This window comes from Petromyzon marinus, chromosome 31 (assembly GCF_048934315.1).
Source record: "Petromyzon marinus isolate PM22_M1 ecotype Great Lakes invasive population chromosome 31, UKy_Petmar_22M1.pri1.0, whole genome shotgun sequence".
NCBI lineage: Eukaryota > Metazoa > Chordata > Hyperoartia > Petromyzontiformes > Petromyzontidae > Petromyzon > Petromyzon marinus.
Window position 1 is genome coordinate 11,730,823 of NC_133697.1, and position 23,397 is coordinate 11,754,219.

At 53.6% G+C, this 23,397-nt stretch overlaps 1 protein-coding gene across 1 annotated transcript in view; it reads right to left on the minus strand.

Moving 5' to 3' along the window:
- Nucleotides 1–2,954: 2,954 nt before the first annotated feature.
- Nucleotides 2,955–23,397, minus strand: part of LOC116947856 (SPARC-related modular calcium-binding protein 2-like) — a 38,510-nt gene continuing 18,067 nt past the window's right edge. The window contains exons 10-15 of the mRNA XM_076071095.1: nucleotides 22,747–23,008; nucleotides 22,534–22,613; nucleotides 15,525–15,621; nucleotides 8,835–9,193; nucleotides 7,288–7,332; nucleotides 2,955–6,808 (exon numbers count right to left, since the gene is read on the minus strand). Of these exons, the coding sequence (XP_075927210.1) occupies nucleotides 6,792–6,808; nucleotides 7,288–7,332; nucleotides 8,835–9,193; nucleotides 15,525–15,621; nucleotides 22,534–22,613; nucleotides 22,747–23,008 (860 nt within the window). The 3' untranslated portion in view covers nucleotides 2,955–6,791. The remainder of the gene's footprint in view (nucleotides 6,809–7,287; nucleotides 7,333–8,834; nucleotides 9,194–15,524; nucleotides 15,622–22,533; nucleotides 22,614–22,746; nucleotides 23,009–23,397) is intronic.

Consider the following 23,397-nt stretch of genomic DNA (forward strand, 5'->3'; position numbering starts at 1 on the left):
TTCTTCACGTTCTGCAAATGTAGATGCCACTGGTTCTTCACGTTCTGCAAATGTAGATGCCACTGGTTCTTCACGTTCTGCAGATGTAGATGCCACTGGTTCTTCACGTTCTGCAGATGTAGATGCCGCTGGTTCTTCACGTTCTGCAGATGTAGATGCCGCTGGTTCTTCACGTTCTGCAGATGTAGATACCACCACCGCCATCTATTGCGCGGCGGTTGAACTTACGACTCTGGGTACGAACGGGCAACTGGACACACGGACCAGGTATTTTTTCGTATCTCTGAAATTTTGTAAGTCGAATGTTCGTAAGTAGAGGAGTCCCTGTATTGCACTCTTTATCGGATAACATCTTTAATAGCGCCGCGTGTTGCTGGCCGCCAGGCCTTTTCTTTGGGCCATTATAGGAAATCATGACGCAAATAAAACAGACATACAATAACCCGATCATTTAAACTCGCGCGCGCGCACACACAGACAAAAAAAAATGAAGCCTTCTAATTTTTGACTGAAGCTTGAGATGATAATACTTTATAAAGGTGCAGTGTTGAGTGCAGCACCCGACCGTGTGTGGAGAAAGACACCGCAGCGATGTCACTCGCTACTGACGTTCGCCGCGCCCGGGAATCGAACCTCGGCTCGCCGGGGTTTCCACAACAACGCAGTGCGCTAACCGCTGCGCCACCGCTCCACCTTTCTTTCCCCCCCCCCCCCCTTCCTAATACACCACGCGACAAAACACCGTATTCTCGCGCTTTGGATAACAACAACATTGCATACCTCGCTTAACGAAACAGCTGAACTACAATCATAACGCGATAATTTAAAAGAAACACAAAATTCATTTCCAATTATGGCCGCTCCGCTTGAGAGCTGTAGTGTTTTAGTATGATGATGATGATGGTTAGTCCTCTTAAAGGGGCAGCGTCGAGCGGAGAGGCGCAGGGCGCGCGTGGAAGCACGCGGGAGCGGTGGTGCCGTGGGGGGGGGGGGGGGGGGGGGTGAGAGGGGGGGGGGGCCTCCACGCGCCCCCCCCCCCCCCCACCACTAACTCTGACATTTTAACACAATCCAGATTTCTAGTCTTGGAATCCCTGGTCCCGGGAGGGGCCGGGTATGGGTCCGCGGGGATGAGCCTTAAGCCATGCAAACCCGACACGCAGCCCCCTTCATCTACCCACCCCACTCACAACCACCCCCTCCCCCCATTACCCCGTCCCTAACCCCCACACACAGCGCCCCCCCCACCACCAATCCCATCTAACCCTAAGCCCCCTGGTAACTCGCCTCCATCAGCCCACAAAGCCCCCCCCCCCAACAAAACCTAACCCCCCCCCCCCTTACTGCAGTGGGGCTAAGAGGAGTCAGCGTTTAAAGAACGACCGCGAAGTGAAATCGAGCCGACACGGTGAAGATCTAAAGGTGGGGGGGGCGGGGGGGGGGGCTAGGTTAGGAAGGGGGGGGGGTAGAGAGCTGTCGCGAGCAATGATGATGATGGTGGTGGTGGTGATAGTCACGCATCGTCCTCGAAGGTCTACTGACTCATCAGAGGGTCGCCGCCGCAGTCATTCAGCCATTCCGTTTCAATCGTCTCAGAGTTGATGAAATGCAGATTCACCCACCTACTCACCCACTCACTCGATCACCCGCTCGCTCACTCACTCACACACTCACACACACACCCACCCACTCACTCACACACCCACAGGACAAATACACGACAAATATCCCCCGTGTAGCTTCAACAGACTGCAGGGGCAAGTGCTGTTAGCGAGCAGCTATGAAGGCCGGCACAGCACACGGGGGGAGGGGGCGGGGAGTGGCCAGTACCACGCCCGACCGGCTTTGTCTCCCTAGTGGCGATGTTTACACACCGCACAAGGTATTCATTTGAGGCTGAGTCGACCTAAGGGAGGCCCCCGGACCGGTTCATATAATCGTCACCGGTGTTGGCCGTGAGCGGGAATGGAACTCAGGTCCTGGGGTTCGCAATGCAGCGCGCTAACCGCTGCACCACCGCTCCCCATCGCGCTCACACACTCACCGCCTTCAAAATGTACACTTGGAGCAGTGCGCAGTTGTCCACACCTCTTGGTGTTGACAGCCGCCTGAGGATGCCGAGCATTCGTGCCTGGTGAGTTATGGGTAGAGCTGGGCAGTTGATTGTGGTGTCGTCGGCACGAGATGTTAACTACCTCATCTGGTGTGCAAAAGGTCGTGGGTTCGATCCCGACCCTGACGACGCCTGTATATTTGGAGTTTGCGTGTTCTCCGCGTGGTCGTGTGGATTTTTTTCTCACGGTCCTCCAATTTTTCCCCTCCAAGCGACCTGACCACAAATGATGATAGCTCATGTGGCCAGAAAAACATTTTTTTAAAATATATATATCTCAGTCGGTCTTACTAATTGAAGATTTCCTAGTTGGTTAGGGTTCGGGTAAGAATTGATTTGGCACTTAAAAACTCACTTCTTCTCTACTGTCCCGTTTTCTTGCTATCCGCTCCCCTCGCCCCTCCGCTCCTTCCCGTCCCTCCCCTACCCTTCCGTGACCCCCCTCAGCACCCCTCTATCGCTGTCACTCGTTCCTCAATCCTCGCACTCTCCCCCCTCGACATCCAAATCATTCTACTCTGTCACGTACCGCATTTTAAACGAGCGTCTTATGTCGGACACAGCAAAGAAATCAAGAACGAGCATTGCGATACGATTCGAATTCATGAATGCGTGACAGGAGTGCGCAGTGGCCGTGCCAACGGTCGGAGCAACGTTGAGCCGACGCTTTCCAACGTTGATACAACGTTGACCCAACGTTGTGTCAACGTTCACACAACATTGGCATGTTTTTAGGGTGCACGCGTGTGTGTGTGTGTGTGGGGGGGGGGGGGGACATGTGGGCAATGTTGAGTGGTGGATGTAGCGAACAGAACGGGAAGTAAGGACTTTGCGACATCAATTCTCGGCTTCCAATTTTATTTGTTTTTTTGTTGTTGTTGTTGCTAGATAAGTGACGTTTGCTTAGCAATGAGAGTCGTTTGAAACATCGACAGAACGGGTGAAACACGTTGAACAATACGAATGCATGGCGATGTGTTAATCCACCTCTGGATGAAGGCTTCCCCACGCCATGTTGGTCTGGGAGATCGGTTGGCCACAACTCCACCATGCTGGCCAGTGCCACTGATGTCAGCCGTGGCCGGGAATCGAACGCAGGTGGCCAGCTTTAATAACGCCAGGAAACCTGCCAGAGCAACCGCCACTCAACCTTCTAGCGGAATTGTGCATTGTCCCTCCAAAAAATCCGCATCATACTTGCGAACCGGTTAAACGAATTACAATTATAATAATACAAATTATTACACGTCCTTTATATTTTGTTGAATACTAAATGCACTTTGGACGCTTAATAAATGCGACGAGTGGTTACGTTTTTGTTCAGTCGGAACTAAAAGCTACAGGAGGGGACGAACTGCATCCAGACACAGAAGATGAGCCACACGGGATGACCGATTCCATCACAATCACAGACGGTTACAGTCACGTGCACCACAGCACAGCACGCCGCTAGAGGCCGCTACAAATACAACTGAAGTCATTTCTCGCTTAACGTTGGGTTTGCGTTCCTGGAAAATGCGACTTTCAAGTGAAAGAACGTGAAGCGAAATGTATTTTTCCCACAAGAAAATATTTTCCGGGAACATTTCCTATCTCACGTAAGAACGTCATAAAATGTCATCAAAACGGCAAGCTTGCTTGATTGATACGAAACGTGGCAATTTTGAATCAAATTAATTTGACAGATGGAGCCTCCAACTTTTCAAGGCATGGGTTGGCTCCGGCTCGGCACGCACCAGCGGAAAATACCCATACCGTGCTTGGTCAGCGCTGGCTCGGCACGGGTGTACCAGTAGAAAAACCACCCGTACTGGGCAGGCCCACCGCTGGCTCGGTACGGATGTGCCAGTGGAAAAGAGGGCATGAATGAAGACGTCAACTTGTAAATATGCGCCGTTTCCGCCACGCAATATTCTCTCCTCGCTCTCGTAGACGACGACTCAAGAGGCACGAAGAATGAACCACAGACGAGCGGGGAAGGCAGCATGAACCGGTGCTACCAACAATTGCCCGAGATCTACATATAAATGCAATGCAACGGACGAGGGCTCGTCTTGGGTGAGGAACGGCTGAAAATACATTGCACGGGGAGGCAAGCGGCCATCGCTAGATGTTGCCGCTGCTGGTGATGGTGATGATGGGCGCTTGTGACGAGCGACGGCGGTCATGGGCAGAAAAGAGGAAGACGTTGAAGCAGGGACTGACTTGACCGATGGGATCGAGTCAAGAATGCAGGTGACGGGGGACCAGCAGGACGAGTCCCAGCCGCTACTCGGCAACAGGGGAGAGCGCAGGCACCGATGGAACGAGCGGAGGTCGTCTGGCGGTGCATTCGGGAGGCAGAACGATGGCAAGCGGCGTCAATTTAAGGACTGTTCGTGCGCGTAGAACGCGCATCGAAGGGAGTAAGAAACAGGTTGCGCATAGAAGAAGACGTGGTGATGCAGGCAGTGGCGAGAAGGAAACTGGCACTGTTTGGATACGTATGTAGGATGGACAACAGGAACATTTTAAGCGCGTTGTTGTTTTGGAAAAATGGAAGGAACCGGAAAGAGAGGAAGACCCAACAGAGAACGGCTTAACGACGGCGACGACATCACAACAGAGATCGGTGCCAGAGGGATGAGGCCACGACTTGAACATATTGGCACAAGACAGAGGAAAGTGGAAACACCAAATGACGAAATGTGCAGTGGACAGATCGTGGGGCAAGCTCAGGACTGACCTCGCCTGCGATGGAGCACTTCTGCATACAAACTCGGGCAGAGGCGTTTCGGGATCATTCAGCTCTTAGCCATGGCCTAGTTTGTCGCAACTTTATTTTTGTCTACAATCACTTCCGGTTTCACAATCCTCAATTTATATCCCCCCCCCCCCGCCCACACTGGCCAATCAGTTATCTTTCCTCGGGTCACCCGACCCAGGGAACGCTGGGCTGTGTCACACCAGCAAGTGATGCAGCCACAGGGGAAATTCATAATCATAGCAGATATAACCATCGATCGCCCTATATATAAAAAGCATCCCCAACGTTTACTTGACTAAACTACATTTTCAATCGAAGTGGTGACACTTTAAACAATGTCCTGCAAGTCACATTAAAAGGTCCCCCCCCCCCCCACCTTCTAATTACGAAACTTATTAAGCTCCTAGTGTCAGACATGAGAGGGGAGTTGACCCATGTGTGTAATGATATATTAATTTATTACAAGGCATTCATATGCTCATAGACACGTGCGTCGCATCGCGTGTATAAAGATCAAAGTACGTGGTTTTTTTTCATTCATTTGTATCATCTGTGTGTGTGTGTGCAGGCGCCGTAATTAATTCGCTCGATGCCGCTACCATTCACAGCGTTGGTCGCCCTCGACGACAAGAACAAACTTTCCCACAATGCAATGTGCCGACAAACATTTGAGTATGTTTTTTTTTACTTTTAATATAAATGAGTTTATATAGCAATACTTTGTGATTATTGAAGGATGTGTCTTGGTACTATTCACACGCCCGTTTAAAAGCTGCTCGTTATCAAACATTTAAAAATGTAAATGTTATCAGGCCCCATGGTAATTTTTTTTAATTTAAAGCTTTCGTGACTGCAGGGATTCATATTCTTGGTTCTTTCGGTAAAGTCACGTAGAAGGGAAACAATAAAATAATAAAAATGTTTCCCTTCTATGTGACTTTACCGAAAGAACCAAGAATATATAGGCCCCATGGTGTTAAGTAGTCTCCAACCCTTATTATCCCCTCCATCTCTCCGACTTCTGTTTATGTGCTATGAAGGGCCATTACCTGAAACGTCGCCTATTATATATATGTGTTTTTAAGGCAGTGTTGCTAACGAGTGTGTTGAGTTTTTCATTCACAGCATAGTCATTTAAAAAAAATAAGAAATCCTTAAATTCGTTGACAACAACTTGACGGATGCCTCCATCCAGCAGTGGAGCGATCACGGTTGCTAATGATGGTTAGGATGATGGTGGTGGTGATGATGATGACGGTAAATCACCTGCGATGAAAATAATGGACCGCCCCACCCCTATTGGCCATGATGGAGGAGCAGTCGGATCTGTCGTTAAACCTCCAAACATTCGTCCTGACCCACGGTCCCTCACGCCAACGGTGGCTAGGAGATGTTAACCTCTGCGCCTGGTGTACAGGAGGTAGTCGGTTCGATCCCGACCTTTGCGCCCGCTGTATATTTTGGATTTCGCGTGTCTCTCTCTCTCTCTCCATGCGCGCGTGAATTTTTCTCCGGGTCCTCCGGTTTCTGTTCCCTCCACATTTATAATCGACGTGCTTTTCGAGTATTTGGCTGCTATACCATTTCCAGGTGACGAGCCACTTCGTTGGGCTATCATTTGTGGCCGCCAGGTCGCTTCTGAAAAAGAGCCATACAGGAGCTCAGTGGGGGGCCTTACCTGGTGAAATCAAAAAAAGTTTTTTTATCGTTTTAAGTTTAGGTTTGGAGACTCGAGTCTCGCGATCGACCGAGCGAGGAGTCCCAGGCGACGCCGCACGACGCCGGACGACGTTTATGAGCAGCAGGGCAGGCTCTGAGCCAGGGTGCGACGAGGAGCTGGCGATCTTGACCCCTTGACCTCGTGACCTCCTCCCTCCCTCCCTCCCTTCCTCGTCCTCCCGGAATTTCGATGAACTCTCCACCTCTTCGGCCTCACACCAGAAAGCTCGCTGCAACGTAGAGCAGAGCGAAACGCGACGTTAGCAGTGGCTGGCCACTCGCCACCGCCCCCACCGCCCCTCTTCATGGACGCCATTCGCAAACAGCACTTGCCCCAAACAGTCTGCTCAAAGGCTATACGGGGGCTCTTTGTATATACGGGGGATCTTTGTGTACTCTGCATGTGTGTGTGTGCGGGCAGTGACGCTGTGAACCCCGGCGACCCGAGTTCGATTCCCACTCACGGCCACCAATACCAGGTGACGATTATCTGACCCGGTCCTGGGCCTCCCCTAGGTCGACTCGGCCTCAAGTTAGTACCTGGTGCGGTGTGTAAACATCGCCACTCGGGAGACAAAGGCGTCCGGGCGTGGTGCTGGCCACCCACCCCCTTCATAGGTGCTCACCAACAGCACTTGCCCCAACAGTCTGTTTGCAGGCTATACGGGGGATCTTTGTCTCTGTAGTGACCGCTCACGTGGTTTCTCACCGAGGGGGTTGGGTCCATGTCGTTTGATTGGGGTCTTGAGTCTCCCTGCAGAGCGTCACGGATTGAAAAACAAAAACCCTCCACGTCAATCAATCAGATCGCTGTACACCAACTCCTGCATTGTGACGATCATTGTGTGTGTGTGTGTGGTGAACTTATTTCGCACCGTGCGTAGCCAACCGTGCTCATCGGAGGTGCGGGGGAAGGACAACGTAACGAAAAAAAAAGCAGCTCTAAAAGCTAAGAGTTTTCAATGTAGCCGTGGCTGTTACTGTTGTTGTCTGATTGTCTTGGTGACCCAGCGTATAGCAAGCTTCTGATATGAAGAAGCCACCAGAGTGATGCATCTTTAAATCTAGATCGACAAACCCATCTCGTTAGTCGTGATTCGAAGCTTTCGTGACTGCAGGAATCCATACTCTTTGGTTCTTTCGGTAAAGTCACGTGGTAGGTAGAAATAATACAATAAAAAAATAATAAATCACGACGTTTCGATCGCAACACAAGCGGTCGTCCTCAGCAGTTCCACTGCTGGATATTATTTTATTTTATTCCATTTCTTTAGAACGGCTTTGCCGCGTTTAGTTTGCTGTCCTTCCCCCGCACCTCCGATTAGCACGGTGTGGCTATGTACGGTGCGAAAGAAGTTCAACGTACGTACATACATTCATGTTTAACACGCAGTAGGCTTTCGGGACCAATGCCATCCACAATAGAGGTTTGTTTTGGGTCTGATCGCGTAAATATATAAATGTTAAACCCGCCACCACCAGTAAGGTTTGTCACGTAAGCAGAACGTGTCCAATTCGTCGCGGGTACAGCACACCGGTGTGTTGGAGAGACAAGCTACAACATTTACAATCTGAGTTCGACGTTTCGCCAGTAATTACAACTAGCTTCATCAGGCGCACAAATGTTGTCATCACATCTACGCCTATATTTAAGGAACGAAACAGGTGGACTTTTCCACACAGCAGCAGCACACAGCAGCACACTGCAACAGCACACAGCAGCACACAGCAGCACACGGCAGCACACGGCAGCAGCACACTGCAACAGCACACAGCAGCACACAGCAACACACAGCAGTAGCACACAGCAGCACACAGTAGCAGACGGCAGCAGGACACAGCAGCAGCACACTGCAACAGCACACAGTAGCACACAACAACAGCACACAGCAGTAGCACACAGCAGTAGCATATAGCAACAGCACACAGCAGCAACACACAGCAGTAGTACATAGCAACAGCACATGGCAGCAGTACACAGCAGCAGCACACAACAGCAGCACACAGCAGCACACAGCAGTAGCACACAGAAGCACACAGCAGCACACAACAGCAGCACACAGCAGCACACAGCAGTAGCACACAGCAGCAGCACACAACAACAGCACACAGCAGCAACACACAGCAGCAGCAGCACACAGCAACACACAACAGCAGCACACAGCAACACACAGCAGCAGCAGCAGCACACAGCAGTAGCACACAGCAACACACAACAGCAACACACAGCAGCAGCAGCAGCACAACAGTCCTCACCGTTGTGCGCAGAACTCCCCGTCGATGACGACGCCGCCGCTGCTGCTGCTGACGACGCTGACGACGATGATAAGAATAATACAGAGGAGGAGGAGGAGGTGGAGGTGGCGGCGGAGGTGGCGATGCCGAGGCAGCCCGTGAGCTCGGCCAGGGACAGCTCCCGGTCGCCGCTCAGGTCGCAGAAGTCGAGGAAGCGGCGCGCGCAGCGGCGCGGGGCGGCCGCCCTGCGCCGCAGGAGGCGCCGCAGGGCGCGCGCCTCCCCGGGGCTCACGGCGCCGTCGCGGTCGCGGTCGACGCGGGAGAAGTGCCAGCGGACCACGCGCTCCTCCAGCGTGTGGCGGGGGTTCGGCTCCGGGACCCTTCGGTGGTAGGGGAAGAGGGGGTCGTGGGGTGGAGAGATGTTGCGGCGGTGGTGGTGGTGGTGGTGGGGGTGCGATAGGCATCGTGGCCACCCCGGTGCGCTGTCGGATGCGGCCGTCTGGAGCTGCCCCTTCCGTGCCACGTTCACGCTGCCGCTGGGAGCGATGCCGCCCTGAAATCGCCTAGGGGTGCTGTAAACGCGTCTCTCGAGAGCTGCTTTCTGTGTTCAGTTCGCTAGCCTTGGCCCCGCGCGTAGCGCCTCCGATTTGCGCCGGTGGCTACTACATACGGCGCGAAAGAAGTTGAGCGCGGTAGCGAGGGACCTGCATCTCTTCTCTAACCCACGTGCTCCCCTCCCCCCCCCCCCTTTGCCTCATCACGTCCCGCGTCTCCGTGCGGTTACAATCACCGCATCTCGAGCTCTCTGGCGGCAATAAAAGTTTTTTTTTTATTAAAGTCTCTCTGTACCAGCGTGGACGGCACCCTCCTCGTGTTCACCTTCTGAAGCGCTCGCTCGTCACCGTGGCGTGCGCGATGACCACCACCAACCCACCACCACCACGTGACTTTTCTTTCGTGCTGTGCGCGCGACGCATTTAGCGCCACAGCGCGTGGATTTATAGCGATTATTTGTGTTGCTGGTGACTTTGTGTGTTTCATATCGGAATCGCCTCCAGTGTTATTGCTGCTGGCGGCAATAAAAGTTGTTTTAAAGTTAAAGTCTCTCTCCCTCTCTCTCTCTCTTCCTCTCTCGATCTACGTGTGCTTTGTCGGGTGGTGGCGGGTTTCACGACACGTGTGTACATTGACGCGCTCTGACCCAACCAAAGCCTATATTGCAGACGACATTGGTCGCGAAGGCCCACGTGTGAAACGATCTTGCGCTTGATTTGAAGCTTTTGTGACTGCATGAATCCACACTCTTTGGCTCTTTCGGTAAAGTCACGAAGTTAGAAATTAAAGCAAACAAATCACGACGTTTCGATCGCATCACAAGCGGTCGTCATCAGGCCTGACGTGATTTCATTTCTAACTACGTGACTTTACCGAAAGAACCAAAGATTGTCTGCGCTCCTTTGTACGCACGCCGAACTTCTTCTGCACTGTACGTCAGCCAACCGTGCTCAGCGGAGGGTCTGTTTGCGCGCTCTGCCAATGTCCGTGGCGGATAAATGCGGCGGCATTTTTTTGTTGTTGCGTGGTTGTTTTGTTGTTGTTGGGTCGGTCGGTCGCTTTGGAGTTGTGCGAGGAGTCCACGTTCGGACTCAGGATGCGCCTAACATCAACAGACGGGGGTGGGCGCTGAGACGTCCGTGAATAAATACACAGACGCTCAAGCGTCGCTCGCGCGCGTCCCTTCGCGGGCTTTCCTCCTGCGCACGGCGAAGATTGCGCGTGCGTCTTAGCGCGTGTGTGTGTGTCTTAGTGCCAGAGTGAGTGTGTGTGTGTGTCTTAGTGCCAGAGTGAGTGTGTGTGTTAGCGTGTGTGAGTGTGTCTTAGTGCCAGAGTGTGTGTGTGTCTTAGTGCCAGAGTGAGTGTGTGTTAGTGCCAGAGTGAGTGTGTGTGTGTGTGTCTTAGTGCCAGAGTGTGTGAGTGTCTTAGTGTCAGAGTGAGTGTGTGTGTGTCTTAGTGCCAGAGTGTGTGTGTGTGTCTTAGTGCCAGAGTATGTGTGTGTGTCTTAGTGCCAGAGTGTGTGTGTGAGTGTGTCTTAGTGCCAGAGTGTGTGTGTGTCTTAGTGCCAGAGTGAGTGTGTGTTAGTGCCAGAGTGAGTGTGTGTGTGTGTCTTAGTGCCAGAGTGTGTGTGTGTCTTAGTGTCAGAGTGAGTGTGTGTGTGTCTTAGTGCCAGAGTGTGTGTGTGTGTCTTAGTGCCAGAGTATGTGTGTGTGTCTTAGTGCCAGAGTGTGTGTGTGTGTGTGTCTTAGTGCCAGAGTGAGTGTGTGTGTGTATTAGTGCCAGAGTGAGTGTGTGTGCGTATTAGTGCCAGAGTGAGTGTGTGCGTGTCTTAGTGCCAGAGTGAGTGTGTGTGTGTCTTAGTGCGTGTGTGTGTCTTAGTGCCAGTGTGAGTGTGTGTGTGTCTTAGTGCCAGAGTGTGTGTGTGTCTTAGTGCCAGAGTGTGTGTGTCTCAGTGACAGTGTGAGTGTGTGTCTTAGTGCCAGAGTGAGTGTGTCTTAGTGCCAGAGTGAGTGTGTCTTAGTGCCAGAGTGAGTGTGTCTTAGTGCCAGAGTGAGTGTGTCTTAGTGCCAGAGTGAGTGTGAGTGTGTCTTAGTGCCAGAGTGAGTGTGTCTTAGTGCCAGAGTGAGTGTGAGTGTGTCTTAGTGTCAGAGTGAGTGTGTGTGTCTTAGCGCCAGAGTGAGTGTGAGTGTGTCTTAGTGCCAGAGTGAGTGTGTGTGTGTGTCTTAGTGCCAGAGTGTGTGTGTGTGTGTCTTAGTGCCAGAGTGTGTGTGTGTCTTAGTGCCAGAGTGTGTGTGTGTCTTAGTGCCAGAGCGTGTGTGTGTCTTAGTGCCAGAGTGTGTGTGTGTGTATTAGTGCCAGAGTGTGTGTGTGTCTTAGTGTCAGAGTGAGTGTGTGTGTGTCTTAGTGCCAGAGTGTGTGTGTGTCTTAGTGCCAGAGTATGTGTGTGTGTCTTAGTGCCAGAGTGTGTGTGTGTATTAGTGCCAGAGTGAGTGTGTGTGCGTATTAGTGCCAGAGTGAGTGTGTGCGTGTCTTAGTGCCAGAGTGAGTGTGTGTGTGTCTTAGTGCGTGTGTGTGTCTTAGTGCCAGTGTGAGTGTGTGTGTATCTTAGTGCCAGAGTGTGTGTGTGTGTATCTTAGCGCGTGTGTGTGTGTCTTAGTGCCAGTGTGAGTGTGTGTGTGTCTTAGTGCCAGAGTGTGTGTGTGTCTTAGTGCCAGAGTGTGTGTGTCTCAGTGACAGTGTGAGTGTGTCTTAGTGCCAGAGTGAGTGTGTCTTAGTGCCAGAGTGAGTGTGTCTTAGTGCCAGAGTGAGTGTGTCTTAGTGCCAGAGTGAGTGTGAGTGTGTCTTAGTGCCAGAGTGAGTATGTCTTAGTGCCAGAGTGAGTGTGTCTTAGTGCCAGAGTGAGTGTGAGTGTGTCTTAGTGTCAGAGTGAGTGTGTGTGTCTTAGTTCCAGAGTGAGTGTGAGTGTGTCTTAGTGCCAGAGTGAGTGTGAGTGTGTCTTAGTGCCAGAGTGAATGTGTCTTAGTGCCAGAGTGAGTGTGTCTTAGTGCCAGAGTGAGTGTGAGTGTGTCTTAGTGCCAGAGTGAGCGTGTCTTAGTGCCAGAGTGAGTGTATCTTAGTGCCAGAGTGAGTGTGAGTGTGTCTTAGTGCCAGAGTGAGTGTGAGTGTGTCTTAGTGCCAGAGTGAGTGTGTCTTAGTGCCAGAGTGAGTGTGAGTGTGTCTTAGTGCCAGAGTGAGTGTGAGTGAGTCTTAGTGCCAGAGTGAGTGTGAGTGTGTCTTAGTGCCAGAGTGTGTCTTAGTGCCAGAGTGAGTGTGAGTGTGTGTGTATTAGTGCCAGAGTGAGTGTGTGTGCGTATTAGTGCCAGAGTGAGTGTGTGCGTGTCTTAGTGCCAGAGTGAGTGTGTGTGTGTCTTAGTGCGTGTGTGTGTCTTAGTGCCAGTGTGAGTGTGTGTGTGTCTTAGTGCCAGAGTGTGTGTGTGTGTGTATCTTAGCGCGTGTGTGTGTGTCTTAGTGCCAGTGTGAGTGTGTGTGTGTCTTAGTGCCAGAGTGTGTGGGTGTCTTAGTGCCAGAGTGTGTGTGTCTCAGTGAAAGTGTGAGTGTGTCTTAGTGCCAGAGTGAGTGTGTCTTAGTGCCAGAGTGAGTGTGTCTTAGTGCCAGAGTGAGTGTGTCTTAGTGCCAGAGTGAGTGTGAGTGTGTCTTAGTGCCAGAGTGAGTGTGTCTTAGTGCCAGAGTGAGTGTGTCTTAGTGCCAGAGTGAGTGTGAGTGTGTCTTAGTGTCAGAGTGAGTGTGTGTGTCTTAGTTCCAGAGTGAGTGTGAGTGTGTCTTAGTGCCAGAGTGAGTGTGAGTGTGTCTTAGTGCCAGAGTGAGTGTGTCTTAGTGCCAGAGTGAGTGTATCTTAGTGCCAGAGTGAGTGTGAGTGTGTCTTAGTGCCAGAGTGAGCGTGTCTTAGTGCCAGAGTGAGTGTATCTTAGTGCCAGAGTGAGTGTGAGTGTGTCTTAGTGCCAGAGTGAGTGTGAGTGTGTCTTAGTGCCAGAGTGAGTGTGTCTTAGTGCCAGAGTGAGTGTGAGTGTGTCTTAGTGCCAGAGTGAGTGTGAGTGAGTCTTAGTGCCAGAGTGAGTGTGAGTGTGTCTTAGTGCCAGAGTGTGTCTTAGTGCCAGAGTGAGTGTGAGTGTGTCTTAGCGCCAGTCACATAGTCACTTTAAGATGTTTTCTTGTTCATGTTTTTGTTTGTTGCGGTTGCACCCGATTCAAGAGCCGAATGGCTCACAGGGCTATACCAAATAAATGAAACTGAAAACTGAAAAATGGAACTGAATACGTGTGTTTGTGTCTTAGCGCCAGAGTGAGTGTGTGTCTTAGCATCAGTGTACGTGTGTGTTAGCACTAGAGTGTGTGTGTTAGCACCAGAGTGTGTGTGTGTTAGCACCAGAGTGTGTGTCTTAGCATCAGTGTATGTGTGTGTTAGCACTAGAGTGTGTGTGTGTTAGCACCAGAGTGAGTGTGTGTGTTTGCACCAGAGTGAGTGTGTGTGTTTGCACCAGAGTGAGTGCGTGTGTTAGCACCAGAGTGTGTGTGTTAGCACCAGAGTGTGTGTGTGTTAGCACCAGAGTGAGTGTGTGTTAGCACCAGAGTGAGTGTGTTAGCACCAGAGTGAGTGTGTGTCAGCACCAGAGTGAGTGTGTGTTAGCACCAGAGTGAGTGTGTTAGCACCAGAGTGAGTGTGTGTCAGCACCAGAGTGAGTGTGTGTGTATTAGCACCAGAGTGTGTGTTAGCACCAGAATGAGTGTGTGTCTTAGCACCAGTGTGTGTTAGCACCAGAGTGTGTGTGTTAGCACCAGAGTGAGTGTGTGTGTGTTAGCACCAGAGTGAGTGTGTGTGTGTTAGCACCAGAGTGAGTGCGTGTGTTAGCACCAGAGTGAGTGTGTGTGTCTTAGCATCAGTGTATGTGTGTGTTAGCACCAGAGTGAGTGTGTGTTAGCACCAGAGTGAGTGAGTGTGTGTTAGCACCAGTGAGTGTGTGTGTGTTAGCACCAGAGTGAGTGTGTGTGTTAGCACCAGAGTGTGTGTGTGTGTTAGCACCAGAGTGTGTGTTAGCACCAGAGTGAGTGTGTGTGTTAGCACCAGAGTGTGTGTGTGTTAGCACCAGAGTGAGTATGTGTGTGTATCGCGGCGTACTCGCTAACAGCACTTGCCCTAAGAGCTTGTTAACGCTATACGGGGGATCTTTGTATTTGGAGCGGTAGTGTCGTGGTCAGCGCCCTGCTCTACGACCCGAGTTCGATTCCCGCTCACGGCCAACACCGGTGACGATTATCTGAACCGGTCCTGCGCCCTCCCCTAGGTCGACTCAGCCTCGAATGAGTACCTGGTGCGGTGTGTAAACATCGCCACTGGGGGAAGACAAAGGCGGTCGGGCGTGGTTGCTGGCCACCCAAACCCCTTGGTGTGCCGTTCAGGCCTTCATAGGTGCTGCTCGCCAACAGCACTTGCCCCTACAGTCTGTTCAGGCTATACGGGGGACCTTTGTCTGTGTCTGTGCGTGTCTTTGTTGTGCGCGTCTGTGTCACCATTCCACAGTCCCCTCGCCCACGTCTCCCATCCCCCTTAAGCCCCCCCCCCTCCCCAACCGTGACCCGTCTACCCCTGTCCCCAGAACCCCCTTTAACGCCCCCCCCCCCATCGACCCATCCCCTCCTCGCCGGTCCTGAGACCCCCCGAACCCCATGGGGGGGGGGAAGGGGGGGAGCTGCGCTTCCTTCCGCCCGCGACACGCGGAGCCTCATTCCTGAGTCTCCATCATCCCCGAGGGACGCGGGGGAGGGGGGTCAGAGACTGTCGTGGAGGTGATGGTGGTCACGTGGAGGTGATGGTGGTCACGTGGAGGTGATGGTGGTCACGTGGAGGTGACGGTGGTCACGTGGAGGTGATGGTGAAAGCGATGGTGTTTTCCCTGTGCCACGGCTGGCGTTGGTGGTGTTCGCCTGCAGGTGATGATGCGACGGTGATGATGTGGCGATGATGATCTTGATGATGTGGCGGTGATGATTTCACGGCGATGATGCAACGGCGATGACGTGCCGATGATGACGTCATGGCGATGACGTGACAGCGATGACGTCATGGTGGCGGTGAGGACGTGGTGGTGGTGGTGAGCTCACCTGGACCCGCGGCTGGAGTTGATGGCGCTCACCATGTCGGTGGTGAGGGCGTCCAGCACGCTGGTGATGAATTCCGCCCTCTTGGGCGCGGGGCATCCTGGGACGGGGCCACAGTGCGGTCTCACAAAGCAAAACAAACGTAGCGAGGCGACGGTTCGGGCGATGGCCCTCGTTCATAGCACATCGCGCGTGACTTTCGCGTAATAAAGAGTAGGTCACGTCGCTCTCAACGTCGTCAATTAAATAATGTTTCCCCCTGCCCCCCCCGCTCTTTTAAGACTTTTGCTGGCCAACGTGTTGAGTGTGTGCATGGTTGTGTTGGTCATGCTCCTTCTGCGCCACGGCCCAACGCAGCGGCACGATCGTCAATTAATGAGCCGACTGATTAAGAGACGATTTGAGTCATCGTCACAAATTGAGCGGCGCTCTCTTTAGTGCTGCTCAGCACGGTCGTAAATGCACGAAGCAGCGATGCGGATGATGTGTGCTGGCAATTCCGCCAAGAACGATTAGCGACACGTGGATCGGAAACCTCATTAGTTATTGTCGTGCATATTCAGTTGAACACGTAGGCTTTCGCGAGCAATATTCATAAAGGTTTTTTTTTGGGTTAGATCGCGTAAGTTTAAATTGCGATCTAAGGGGCCGTCCATAAATGACGTCACGCGATTTTGGACGGTTTTTTACCCCCCCCCCCTTTCGTCACACGGCGTCACAAAAAGTCAGGCCCCCCCTCAAATATGACGTCACAAAGCTCTGCCCTCCCCCCCCAAAATATATAAAACATGCTTCAAATCGCTTTAAACTATTGTCATTGTAGTGCGTATTTAATGTGGCGCTGCACTCTGATGTTGTAGGAGAAAACATGTATTATGAAGTATATTTAATTAAGTAGAACGTGTTGTCTATATTTATTTAAAGTTGCGCATTTTGATGTGACGTCACATTTCTCAAACCCCCCTCCCCCCTCGTCACACATCGTCACAAATGTCTGACCCCCCCCCCCCTCCCCAGGTGCGTGACGTCATTTATGGACGGCCCCTTACCCAAAAACCTTTATAATTAATTATTACTATTGTTATCAACTGAAACGTAATCTATGCTTTATTTTCCCAGGTGAGGCCCAACTGAGCTACGTGGCTCTTTGTCAGAAGCGACCCCCTGGCTATCACAAATAATAAGTCCAACGAAGTGGGATAATAATCACGTGGAAATAGACAGGAGCCGACTCCGCAGAGACGCGTGGTGTCGTTTGCCAAATGTGGAGGGGGAAAACTCGGAGGACCCGGAGAAAAATCCACGCGACCACGGGGACACAGACAGAGAGAGAGAGAGCAACACCGCAAACTCCAAATATACAGCAGCAGGCGTCAGGGTCGGGGATGGAACGTACCTCCTCCTGTATACCAGGCGAGGTAGTTAACATCGAGGCTCTGTATTGAAGTGAAACTTTGTTGGCCAATAGACGAGGAACTGGGGGGGAGTGGTGAGTAGGGGGGGGGGTGGGGGTAGAACTTACACAGTCCACACAGAGAGGGGGGCCACCCCAGTCAGGGATCGAACCCGGGGTAGAACGCTGCTGCTGCTGCTGCTACTGCCCACTTGTCGGTAACGGAACGTCTCGCCCGTCTCGCGAGTGTGGCGTAAGTCACTTACCGGGTAGTTTTGCTGTTATATAAATAGCAAAGTTTGAAAGTTTAGTGGCTTAATGGCGCCTTTAATGAGTGTGGGGGCTGTGTACGTGCCCTGGTCTTTCTTGGGGAGATGAGCGAGTGGGTGGGGGAGATGGACTGGGGGGAGAGTGGAGAGATGATGAAGGGGAGATGAGCGAGGGGTCGGGGAGATGGACTGGGGGGAGAGTGGAGAGATGATGAAGGGGAGATGAGGTGGGGGTGATGGAGGAGACAGGAACCCCCACCCCTCCCCGTGGGGGTCCCAGCGTCTTTGGGGTGAAAGTGGGGCCCAGAGATAAGAAGACGAGATCGCGACCCCTCAACGTATCCCCTCAACCCCCCTTCCCTCCCCCCCTCCTTTCGCTCGAACATAATGACACTAACAATAACAACCATTTACAGTCCATGTTCAATCCACTGCCGGATGAAGGCCTCCCTAGACTGGGTTGTGTGACCATACTTCACCATGCTAGGCAGTGTGGCTTAGTGAACTGGGATGGGGGGGGGGACGAGTAGGATTGCTTCAGATATCACTCGCCACTGGTGTTGGCCGTGGCCGAAATTCAATCTCAGGTCACAGAGGCTCGTAGCGTGTGACGCTAACCACTGCGCCACCGCTCCACTCACTCAACGGCGTTACCTCCTCCAACTATCTCGGTCAACACACCAACATTCTACCCACATTACCTCCTCAACCCCTCACAAACTCACCCACCCATCATGCCATCACTCACTCATTCTTCACTCCACTCCTCACCCACCCTCACCCACCTCACCCACCCTCACCCACCTCACCCACCCTCTCCCACCTCACCCACCCTCACCTACCCTCACCCACCCTCACCCACCCTCTCCCACCTCACCCACCCTCACCTACCCTCACCCACCCTCACCCACCCTCTCCCACCTCACCCACCCTCACCTACCCTCACCCACCTCACCCACCCTCACCCACCTCACCCACCCTCACCCACCCTCACCCATCTCACCCACCCTCACCCACCCTCTCCCACCTCACCCACCTCACCCACCCTCTCCCACCTCACCCACCCTCACCTACCCTCACCCACCTCACCCACCCTCACCCACCTCACCCACCCTCACCCACCCTCACCCATCTCACCCACCCTCACCCACCCTCACCCACCTCACCAACCCTCACCCACCCTCACCTACCCTCACCCACCACCTCACCCACCCTCACCCACCCTCACCCACCCTCATCCACCTCACCCACCTCATCCACCTCACCCACCCTCACCCACCCTCACCCATCTCACCCACCATCACCCACCCTCACCCACCTCACCTACCCTCACCCACCCTCACCTACTCTCACCCACCACCTCACCCACCCTTACCCACCCTCACCCACCCTCATCCACCTCACCCACCTCACCCACCTCACCCACCCTCACCCACCTCACCCACCCTCACCCACCTCACCCACCCTCACCCACCACCTCACCCACCCTCACCCACCTCACCCACCCTCACCCACCCTCACCCACCACCTCACCCACCCTCACCCACCTCACCCACCCTCACCCACCCTCACCCACCTCACCCACCCTCACCCACCTCACCCACCACCTCACCCACCCTCACCCCCTCACCCACCCACCCTCACCCACCTCACCCACCTCACCCACCTCACCTACCCTCACCCAGCTCACCCATCTCACCCACCTCACCCTCTCTCGCTCATCCTCTCCCCAACAGTCACCCGCTTCACCCACCCCTCACGCCTTCACCCACCTTCACCCATCTCTTCCACCACCTTCATCCACTCACTCACCCCCTCACTCGAACCCCGTCATCCCCTGACCTCGCTCACCACCCTCGCTCACAACTCACCCCCTCACTCACCCCTCACTCACACCCCCCACTCACCCGCTCACCGCCTCATCCTCCCCCCACCCCGCTCCCCCCGTGCCCCCTCCCCTCTCCAGAGGGGTACCGCTCCCCTATTTTTAGGAGTCGAGTTGAAAGTCATGGACTGTCGTCTCCGCGGATCGCGGTGTTTGTTTTTGCTAAAACGTACAGAAAAATAAACACGGGGGGTGGGGGTGGAGGGATGGGGGTGGGGGCAGAGGGGAGGGGGGCAGGGGAGAGGGGGGGGGGCCCAGGGTGGATCGTTTCTGCGGGCCCTCCGGTTTTTCCCTCTCACATTCAGTAGCGACGTGCGCGCTTTAGAGTACTCGGCTGCTGACGCTGCTGCTGTTTGTACATTTCCACACGACGACGACGACGAGGACGATATATATTAAAAAAGCCACTTTGGTTGTTGCTATCATCTTAGTTTACTGTCCTTCCCACCCAACTCCGATTCCGATTCGCGCGTTTGGCTACGGGACGGCGCTAAAGAAGTTCAGCGCACGTGCGTCACGCGTGCCGAAGGGCGCTTCTGAAAAACAAAGAGCTCTAAAACTCAGACAACCTGGTTTAAAAAAATAAACTAAATCGTAAAGAGAAGACACGTCTCATCTTTCTCTTTCTTATCTTGTACGACTACAAAGACTTGAGATGGCCCCTCAAGTCACATCACTGTGGGCTGAAAGGTGATGGTGGTGATGATGATGATGGTGGTGATCATGTCGATGATGACGTTGAGACGATGGTGATGTGCTCACGTGCACTCCGAGCGTACGTGGTGTGGTGGTGTCTGTGTGCGTGTTTCTTTGTGTGTTCGTGTGTTGTTCTTGTTGTGGTGAGCGGTAGTGGAGCGGTTAGCGTGCTGCGAAGCGAGCCAAGTTCGATTCCCGCTCACGGCCAATACCGGTGACGATTATCTGAACCTGTCCTGGGCTTCCCCTAGGTCGACTCAGCCTCAAATGAGTACCTGGCACGGTGCGTAAACATCGTCACTGGGGAGACAAAGTCGGCCGGGCGTTGGTGCCGTCCACCCAAACCCCTTCGTGTGCCGTTCAGGACTTCATAGGTGCTCGCTAACAGCACTTGCCCCTACAGTCTGTTAAGGCTATATGGGGGATCTTTGTCTTTGTATATGTGTGTGTTTGTATGCATGTGTGTGCATGTGTGTGTGTATTTGTGTGTGTGTATTTGTGTGCGTGTGTGTATGTGTGTGTGTGCGTGTTTGTGTGCGTGCGTGTGTGTTTGTATGCATGTGTGTGTGTGCATGTGTGTGTGCGCGTGTTTGTGTGCGCGTGTTTGTGTGCGTGTGTAATTAAGCTCCGTCAGGTTGCAGTGTCACTGCAGACCCCAGGGTTTGTGCCAAGGAATGCGACGCTCACTCACATCACACTCCTCACATCGCACCCACATCACACTCACTCATATCACATTCACATCACACTCACATCACACTCACTCACATCACACTCCTCACATCGCACCCACATCACACTCACATCACACTCACATCACACTCACTCACATCACACTCACATCACACTCACTCACATCACACTCACTCACATCACACTCACATCACACTCACATCACACTCACTCACATCACACTCACATCACACTCACTCACATCGCACTCACTCACATCACACTCACATTACACTGACATCGCACTCACTCACTCACATCACACTCACATCACACTCACATCACACCCACTCACTCACATCACACACACTCACTCACATCACACTCACTCACATCACACTCACATCACACTCACTCACATCACACACACTCACATCACACTCACTCACATCACACTCACTCACATCACACTCACATCACACTCACATCACACTCACTCAGATCACATCACACTCACATCACACTCACTCACATCACACTCACATCACACTCACTCACATCACACTCACATCACACTCACTCACATCACACTCACTCACATCACACTCACTCACATCACACTCACTCACATCACACTCACATCACACTCACATCACACTCACTCAGATCAACTCACTAGCATCACTCACATCACACTCACATCACACTCACTCACTCACTCACATCACACTCACTCACATCACACTCACTCACATCACACTCACATCACATCACACTCACATCACACCCACTCACTCACATCACACACACTCACTCACACTCACACTCACTCACATCACACTCACATCACACTCACTCACATCACACTCACATCACACTCACTCACATCACAACTCACATCACACTCACTCACATCACACTCACTCACATCACACTCACATCACACTCACTCATCGCACTCACAGGCACAGAGGGCGAGGGTCGGGGGGGGGGTGGTGAGTGGGGGTGGTGAGGTGGGGGTGGGGGATGAGGCTTAGGTGGTGAGGGGGGGTGAGGGGGGGTGAGAAAAATTGAGGGGGGGGGGAGATAAGGGGGGTGGGGAGATTAAGAGAGGAGAGGGAAGGAGAGAGGGAGATGCGATGGAGTGCATCTTTTTGCACGAAACAGTGCTGTGGAAATCCAGAGTTGATTGGCCGATTGAGAGGAGGAGAGAGATTCAGAGGGTGGCAGGAGGACGGGGGCCAGGGTAGGAGACGAGGGAATGGGAGACTGCAGTGGAGCAGCTATCGAGTTTGTGCAGGCGGTGCAACTGCGCTGGCTCCCCCGGGCTACGAGGGCGTGGGGTGGGGGCGGAATCTTTGTACAGGGGGGTGGAGGTGCTGGGGGGGGGGGGGCGGGCGCGTGATTCCTTGAAGCAGGGCCCACGCCCACCACGCTGCGCACTGAGACTGGAGCGGGAAAGAGAGAGGCGAAAGGGGAGAACGATTAGACGAAGGGAGGTGAGTGGAGAGAGTGAGGGAGAGCGAGGGAGAGCGAGGGAGAGCGTTCTAAGGGAAAGCGTTCTAAGGGAAAGACAAAACAAATGCCCGACAGCCCAAAGCCTCCGCCGTGTTGGCACGACCACACGGGCGTCCTCGATCAGTCACCCCCCCCCCCACTCCTCTCCCCTCCCGTGCCCCTCTGTTCCAGCACTCCCTCACCCCCCCCCTCCTCCTGCCTTCCGCTCGACCGTCGCCCTTTCCACTCCGCCCCCCCCACCGAGTGTGGAACCCCCCCCTCCACCCCCCCCCTCCACACCCCCCCTCCACATCCCCCCCTCCACCCCCCTCCACATCCCCCCCATCCACAACCCCCCCTCCACCCCCCCCCCTCCACACCCCCCCTCCACATCACATCCCCCCCTCCCCACCCCCCCTCCACATCCCCCCCATCCACAACCCCCCCTCCACCCCCCCCTCCCACACCCCCCCCTCCACCCCCCCCTCCACACCCCCCCGGTCCCCCTCTCTGTACCCCATTCACGCCACCACCGACACCCGGGTTCGGGGATTCGGGGGATGAAAGGGGGGGGGGGTAGAGCGGGGGAGGGGTCCTCACCCTGCATGGGTCGCCCCCTGAAGGGGTCCGTGGCCTCGTTGCGCACGCGGGCGTTGCCGTCGCAGATCGGGGGTTCATCCCTGCGAGGAAGGGGAGCGGTGTCGCAGCGGTTAGCGCGCTGCGCGAGTGGGGAGCGGTGGCGCAGCGGTTAGCGCGCTGCGCGAGTGGGGAGCGGCGGCGCAGCGGTGAGCTGCGAGTCCGTGGTCTACTCACCGCTTGGAGCTGCCCGGGATGGGTCTCCCCGAGTCCACAAACACGCACCAGCAGTAGCCAGTGGAGAGGTAGCACTGCACGGGTAGGAACAGCTGCCCTCCGTCGCCACACTCGGGGACGAAGGAATCCTCCCCGGGACGTTTCTGGGCCAGGTCCAGGGCCGTCTTTCGCTCCAGCTCGCAGGAGGCGCCCTGCTGCTGCTGCTGCTGATCCTGTGGCTGATGAGGATGATGATGATGATGGGGGTGACTGAGAACGGAGTCTGTGCCGGTGTGTGTGGATATGTGTGTTGATGTGTGTGTTGATGTGTGTTGATGTGTGTGTTGATGTGTGTGTGTTGATGTGTGTGTGTGTGTTGATGGTTGTGTTAATATGTGTGTTGATGTGTGTGTGTGTGGTGATGTGTGTGTGTTGATGTGTGTGTGTGTGTTGATGTGTGTGTGTGTGTGTGATGTGTGTGTGTGTGTTGATGTGTGTGTGTTTGTTGATGTGTGTGTGTGTTGATGTGTGTGTGTGTTGATGTGTGTGTGTGTGTTGATGTGTGTGTGTGTGTTGATGTGTGTGTGTGTGTGTGATGTGTTGTTGATGTGTGTGTGTTGCGTGACACGCATGAACGCGTACAATAAGGCAAATAAATATTAACATGAACAG